At 42.3% G+C, this 7,849-nt stretch overlaps 1 protein-coding gene across 1 annotated transcript; it reads left to right on the forward strand. All coding sequences in view use genetic code 11, as the record gives it.

The window, feature by feature from the left end:
* Positions 1-302: 302 nt before the first annotated feature.
* EGR_04123 (Adenylate kinase) lies at positions 303-7,584 on the forward strand (the record flags this gene model as incomplete). The annotated part of the gene is made up of 5 exons (XM_024493372.1): positions 303-348; positions 2,476-2,639; positions 5,501-5,603; positions 6,880-7,052; positions 7,510-7,584. The coding sequence occupies 5 exons, from the start codon at positions 303-305 to the stop codon at positions 7,582-7,584; spliced, it is 561 nt and encodes a 186-aa protein (XP_024352286.1).
* Positions 7,585-7,849: the final 265 nt, after the last annotated feature.

Here is a 7,849-nt window from a genome sequence, read left to right on the forward strand (position 1 = left end):
CAGCAGTGAACAGGACCCAAGCCAGCAATTGGCCAGTGCTAAACCCACTTCCCCAGGTTCAACCTATGGCAGGTGCAAGAAAGGCGCCCTCTGATTTGCTGAAGCGGTAAAAATCGATAGCCTGGCGGCACGTGCGCACGGCAGAGGGGAGCAGAGGCTCGCGATTGGTGCAAATCAAGGCGATAGCGCGTTTGTCAGCGTTGTTCAACACCACAGAGACACGCGCACCAACGCATTGCTAAATTTAAATTTTACCCGGCTTCAACATAGGGGGGCTTTGCAGTAAAGGCTTTGGAGGCGATATGGTGGACGAGAAGCTCAAGGGAGCCAAGGTCATCTTTGTCCTTGGTGAGTGCGCCCCCTACTCTTTTCACAGCTTTTCCATCCCAAGTACTGCCATTAACTAATGCTAAAATAAGTCCTTTGATGAATATTTTATTTTCTCAAATTTCCTTATTGTTAGATTGAGGTCTTTTGTCATTGGATGATTTTTTACACTAGTTTTACATGGGCTTTATTATTTAGAAAAAGTTGCTTAAGGGATATCTATTTGTAGTGTTACATATGTAAGAAAATCTAAAAATTCGATATCCAAATCACGATTTTTTTCAACTGGATCTATAAAGTGCGAGTAAAATTTGACTACCCATGTGGATGGTTGTTGGTGGGTGAATTTCCTGTACGGGTGATGGAGGAAGGATGTTTATCACAGCATAACTGCCTCTTCCATATGGCTAAATGTATTAAGAGAAGTAATTTGGGTTGTTTCGGCTAAACGCAATTCTTTGACTGATTTTTGTTGATATAATGACATGGAGCATTTAACCAAGCGAACAGTGGCGGAGGTCCTCTGGGGCTCGTAACCAAAATCGAGTGCTAAGCAAACAATCAACCTATTGCAAAATAGTTTAAAAGCAATCTGTAAACATTTAAACATTGAAAAGCCTGCCTGTAGGTTAGTGCTTCTTCTGTGGTCTTTTAATTTCTGTGTGAAGAGTGAATCAACAGATTTGATGCCTTAAGGCTAACATTAAATGATTCGGATGAAACTAATGAAAATTAGCTGGGTTTAATTCACCTCATTTCTAAGACGCTAGTTTTCCTAATTGCCAAATTCCTCCGTTCAAGCTGGTTATTTGTCTGATGCCATTTGAAACCCCCCTACTGGACTGCAAATTTGTGTCTGTCAAACAAATGGAAGAACCGCCCACATGACCCTAAATTCACTTGAAGGTTAACCATTAGTTCAGGCAGCATACGGGGTGGTCCAGGTCCTATGCATTGCTCAGTTTATTTGGGGTTAACGGGAGTGACAAGTGAGTCATGTACCCTGCTGCCGCCTTCAAGAGGGCTAGTAAAAATGCTTCTCTTTGTAGCATCCCCTCCAACCACACAACATTTTCTCACACATGTGTTGCTTTTCCCACTCCTCATGTTGCCAGCACCGCTTCAGACTTTGCACAAATTAGTCAGCTGGAAGTAGCAGATGCGAGGAAACATCACACCGCGTTCTGCGGATTCAAATCATAGGAGACGGCACCTTGGACTTTGGAATCACTTATAAAAGGCAACGTTTTGCACATTCTCACCATTCCTGTTCCAAAAACTGCTTCTGGGTGTGCGGAATGGGCTCTCAGGCCATGTCATGGAATATGTTAATGACTTTCAACTCCGACTCAAAGTCAATGACTTGTCCAAACTTTCCAACCTCTCATGTAGTTTAATTGTTAAAAAAGATGCCGGAATACGCCCTCTACTTGGGTGGGCATGTAAATGCAGCTCCATGGGGAAAAAGCGCGCGATTATGTTGTACCTCCGAGAATCGAGGTCTTCTTTGTTGAAAGCTTAAAGAGTAAGTGGTTCACAAAAGAAGGTGTATCAGAACCAGCGCCCACCGCTTTCGATAGGTTAACGTGCCAGATCCCTCAAATCGAAGCTTCCTCCCGGAATCGAAACAACGCCTTCTGCCCTGTCAAGCATGCTAAATCTCACAGCAGGATGTTAGGGCGCTTGATACTAGGAGCTTAATGGAATAACCACCACCGGGCACACGTCTTATCACTCCCATGTGCCATTAAATGACGTTAATTTTTCTTTTGCTAATTCAACTGCTGAGCAAAAACCGAAAGATTGAACAATCAACGGATCCAAAACGCTCTACAGGTATGCCATTACTTTACAGCCAAAAACTCTAGTTGTGACACGATTTAGTGCAACAAGTTGTCATAAATTTGCAAAAAATCCCAGTCTCATGCATATGTGATGCTGGCAGTGAAGAGCTTCGCGTCTGGCAGGGGTAGAGTGAGAGCTACCTCTTTTATGGGGGTTAGCTACCGCGTACACTCCGACATGGACTACACGACGGGTAATTATGGGTTTACCCACACTTTACTGCATTCACTGTGTAAGATGACTAGGTAAAAGTTATAGCTGACCGTTGATTCCATTCCCTTATTGCCGCTTTAATTTATGTAGGCGGTCCAGGCAGTGGCAAGGGCACACAATGCGAGAAGATCGTGGCCAAGTACGGTTTCAACCACCTCTCCAGCGGTGATCTCCTTCGCGATGAGGTCCAATCCGGATCGCCTCGTGGCAAGGAGCTGCAGGCTATCATGGAGAAGGGAGAACTCGTCTCCTTGGTAGGCATCGTTTCGTTTAGATTTCCTATCCCCATTCTCTCTCTGCATCGACAGACCGTTACGGCATATGTTGGGAGAGAAATTTCCATCATACGAGAACTAACTAGGCCTATTCAGTTAAGAGAGTGTAAAATTTGAGCAGACTAGTCCATTTGCAAATTCTTCTTCTAGAGGAAAATATTTCAGTTAACAGCCAGTGGCGCGTGGTATTTCAGTCGCATTCATCCACTTTTTTTCTCAGTCTATTTTCCTCCTCCCCTCCCTCTCTAACCTAGGGTCGAGTGGATTGACTAAGTGGAGGAATTTTATCCTCGAAGCCTTGTATCAATTATTGCGGAGCATTTCTAACCTCCCGTGGGTGACCTGCAACCCTTTTCGGCAGTCTGAGTTGTCTAGCTGGAAGCAAGTAGTCTATGTACATAGAATAGACTTGCCAATTATTGAAAACTTATGGTCAGGACAAACAATGTTACTCGGGAGATTTTGTTATCTAGGAATGACTCACCAGTTCAATATGCGGAAAACCTTGGTGGTGATTAAAACAATGCTGTGTTCGAACTTTTCTGAGCTGTTTATTGAAATAAATTCAAAAGACTGCAAATTATTTATCTTTTTTGTCAAACCAATTCCTTAAGACAGTGCTGCTTTAAAATCCCACATCTTAAGCGAAATTCATAATATCTTTAGTGCAATTTTGCAAATAATTATTATTTTACCTAGTTTTTGCGTCCTAAGACCACAATTTCTGAAAAGGCTAATTAAGGAATTTTAAATGACTCTTCTGCTGGCATTTTCTTTGAAATAACTCCTTAGGTTTAAGGGAGGTTAAGTTTCTGAACATTTCAATTGGAATTTTTGCCCACCTTTCCTATGGTGGCATGTTCTAAATACTCGCTGATAAAGTTAGCGCGCTCAGTCGTCTTCAATGGGAGTTACGCCATTTTACATCCGAAAGTTTCATTACATCCAGATAACATTGTTGCACATGTACGTTGATGTTAGAGGTGTGTGCGATTATGTCGTATTTTTACCACTTATTCCGTTGTGAAGCCAATATGAGGGAGAGAATAAAGCCCGGACTTGGATTCAGAGATAAGTGCATTATAACAAAACCGTCTAGTTAAAGCATTTCTATCAGCCAAAGAATCATATCATTTGTCAACTGGCTGCTGAATACCAACCGAATGCCTCCTGCTCCTGGAATCATATCATTAGGTTGCTAATTTGCGGAAATCACCGCTTTGATTCTGAATCAATGTCAACCGAGAAGAATTCCCTAAACCGTTTATCTACAATCCGGACACCTATTCATTCAAAGACGATTCGGACTAATCATTTAACACGTCTTGCGTATCTATCGACCAGGGTTAGGTGGTAGAGGCATCGATGTGCCGCAGCGCCACTCCCGATTAATGGACCCTTTCTGCAGTTCACGTAGACGTATTCCTGCAATGCCATTGGTCGAGGGTGTGGGTCGCCCTCCACCTCAACGTGCCCCTCGATTTCTCCCCTCCTGTGTGCGTTGATAGGCCATGGGCAAGGCTGTCTATTAGTTTCGCAGGGTGGGAAGGAACGCAGCTACTGCGAGTTGTTCACCGTGGGAGGGTCTCCGAAATTTCATAATTCGTGTTTATCCAAAGGCATGATTATGGAGTGCTTACTTAATTTCCTTTGAGCTATGTTAGTGCTAAATGGCACGACAAATTAGTGCACTGTGTCCATTTGCATTCTTGATTTTGCGCGCTCTTTTAGGCATAAAAGTGCAGCTGTTTGGTATCAGTAACGTTGCATGAATAAATTACACTCTTACAAGTGACTTGGAATGTGACATGGACAGAACACTGCCTTCTCCAAATTCCACCTTCCACCCGGCAAGTAGTCAGCCCAAACTAAACATAATATTACAATATAAATTTTCCTGTTTAGAAAAGCCCGTCAATCCAGGGTGATTTGAGTGAATTACATTTGATGTTGCCAGCCCGTGTAAGATACCTTATTCCGGTTACTAGGGTTTATGCAGAATATGATGTACGGGTAAGACAGGTAATAGGCAATGCCACTTCCGGGCCGAGGCGCGGCCTTTAAAAATCTGATACCTGAGCTTTGGCCCCTGCTGATGTACACCTGAAAAATCGTCTTTCATTCTCGACACAAATGGGCATTCAACGATCATCTAGATGCTCCATGGAATAAGCCCAGCTAACGTTTGATTGGCACGATAAGTTAGTTCACAAAGAAAGCATCCTATACTAAGTAGTATCATTAGTGTCTCTTTTGTATTTCTAATCTTTTTGAGGGCATTTTAACCAGTATTTTTGGTTCGATTTTTTGTATAAGCGGTAATTTACTAACGGATTCCTCATGATAACAGACTGATGGCAGTTCTCCTATAATTCCGACTGTATCTTCTTCGGTCGAGCTCCATCGAGGTACTATAACCATTCCTCAATGAGAAGGTGTCGCTTTCTTCAGTTTTTACAGCCCTGTCATATCTGAGCAGGCCTGCAAAAGGTACTTAATTTGTTCAAAACCGAGAACAGCGGTAGGGCTGATGAGGTGCGTCCTGAAACAGAGAAAACGTAGAGTTTTGACGCATAGCAGTTCAAGTTAGGGACTCTTGCTGCTGTAGGTGCATATGCCTTATCAAAGTGATTACTCTGGTTTGAAAAAATCGTTTTTCCTAATTCCCGATCGGTAAGCAAATATTTGTTAGGAAAGAAGGGCAAAATCGGGACAACTTGGCCTAGAACAGCATCCCCAACGGACCAAGTTGTAGCTTCTACCACTTTTACCAGTACTAGAAATCCACCTATCTAAGTACTTGGGCTGCAAGATCCGATGAGTGTTTAACGTTATTTTAGGAAGTCGTCCTCGCGCTCATAAAGGATGCAATGCTGAAGCTCATCGACAAGAGTCCCTATTTCCTTATTGACGGGTACCCGCGTGAACTTGAACAAGGAACTCGTTTCGAAAAGGAGGCAAGCTAACTTACTTACTTTCCTCTGCCATAAATTTTATCAAAGTAACTGCTTAAAAGCCTTAAAAGGAACCAAATAGTGTGCTGATTCAAGTAGAGCATATTGCATCAAAAGAGAATCTGTCAGTGTAGGAGGATGCACCAGAATTAGCACTTGACAAGAAACGTAATCCTAATTTTGTGCACTGAAATGATTTCCTGACGCCAAAAAGTTATCTTCTCGTCTTTCTGCTTACCTTAACAACAGATGAGATCGAATCATTACTTTTATGGGAATTAAAAGCCAGAAAAGGCTTGACACATTTGTGGTTTTTTGTTATTTCTGACCATTGGGAACCGTTAAAATGGAATATCAGTGACATCGTCTAAAACAAAGTTCAATTATTTCACATTATCGCCGCATTTCAGCCACTATTTCTCACTTCCAAAAAGAATTTAAATGTGCCTGAAGTGCAATTTTGGATGTTAACTCTTTGGGTATTTGAGTCAGACGTTAGCTTTTAAAGTTTGTTAACGGTATAACGCCTAATTCAAATTCAGTAGCAATTTCAGCATTTGGCAGGCTTCTGTGGCCCTGGTTAGCTGTCGCAATCCTCCCAGCTAAGGTCCATTTCTTTTGGCCTGGGTCAATTAAGCGGCTAAAGAACACGACAAAGCTGTAAAATTCTTTTTTTTTTCATAAAAATGTTTGAAATTAGATGCGTCACCTTTAATTGGGTGAGTTGGCATTATCCTGCAAGATTATTGCTCAATCCCTAAGGTCAAACGGTAGTTTATCCTCACTTCCGCCAATCAAATTTGGGGGATATCTACTCACTGTAGTCGCCCAATCAGATCTCGGGAAACCGTGACGGCTGATGGCAGGTAGTCAAACATTCACAGCTGGTTTTTTTACAACCTGGTGAAACGATGTGGTTTTTTTACACTTTGACTGTTTTGCGGACAAAAAATCCCCTTTAGATTCCAATTGTGATTTACAATATGTATTTGGTGCGGTGGCGATGCGGGAAGCCCAACACTCCTTTTGAAATTTTAATAATACCACATTTCGGATATGATAAGTCAACCTCCCTCTATCTGCATCTTCACGAATGTGACAAAATAAAAGGCAGATTATGAAAGACAAATAAGTATAAAAAGCCCTAGTCGCCAACCTATTGTGCCGGGAGGCGAACGACTCGCCTGTCCATGTAGCATTACCAGTGAGGCGTACTGCAACTGTTGACTTTAAATTGGTCCAACAGGTTGCCCAATGCTTTGCAGTGCTGTATTTTGAGGTGAGTGAGGAGGTGATGAAGCAGCGTCTTCTCAAACGCGGTGAGACGAGCGGTCGTGCCGACGACAACGAAGCCACCATTGTGCAGCGTTTGAAGACTTTTGAGGAGAAGACTGAACCTGTCATTAAGCACTACACTCAAAAGGGTAAAGTTATCAAGGTCAGTCCTTCACCTCCTTTCTCCCTATCTTTCATCTAACTGGTCAGGCCTACTGTCAAAGCGACGACGTAGAGTATGACTTATTTAGGCATTATCCATCCTACTTTTCGTCTTTTCAAGAACAGGGAGTGGTACTTTTTCCCAATTGGGTGATATGACCTCGATACGTTCTCGCAGAGGTCTTATGCGTTTTCAACTGAATCAGTAATGGAACGAAAATTCAATCCCGTTTCCTCATACTAAGAATCATTTAAGGTGGTGCTCACACCAAATAGACTTAACTCAGGCTTCCTCAAAGTCGGATGTGAATTTAAGGAGGAATTTTCCCAAATTGTTTCCTTGTGCAAGCAAGATGTCCAATACTACTAATTGCCAGAATTAGTAGTTGCCTATACAGAGAAGGCAATAATATGAGCCTTATCAATTTCCAATCAGAGAATCACTTCCTAATTTTTAGATTGACGCTTCAAAGACCATTGATGAAGTGTTCGCTGTCGTTGTGCAGGAATTTGCAAAGAAGGGAATCAAGTAGCCTGTGCACGGAGTGGAGAGCGTGCCTTACTTTCGCGTCTCGCCTTTCTACACATCTCTGCCTTTCTCACTTAGTTTACACCAAAGGAAAGGAAGCTGTGGACTATCTAGGGCAATAATATGCAAAGTAATTTTTCTTGATCTTTTCCGCATTTTGGCTTGGGGAAATTTGGCATCGAAAATGTGTACGTACTTTAAGATAGTAGTCTCAGACATTTAAATAGGAAATGGAACTGTTAACGGGAGATTAAGAGTGCGGTTAATTG

The sequence above is a fragment of the Echinococcus granulosus genome (assembly GCF_000524195.1).
Source record: "Echinococcus granulosus chromosome Unknown EG_S00024, whole genome shotgun sequence".
Classification (NCBI taxonomy): domain Eukaryota; kingdom Metazoa; phylum Platyhelminthes; class Cestoda; order Cyclophyllidea; family Taeniidae; genus Echinococcus; species Echinococcus granulosus.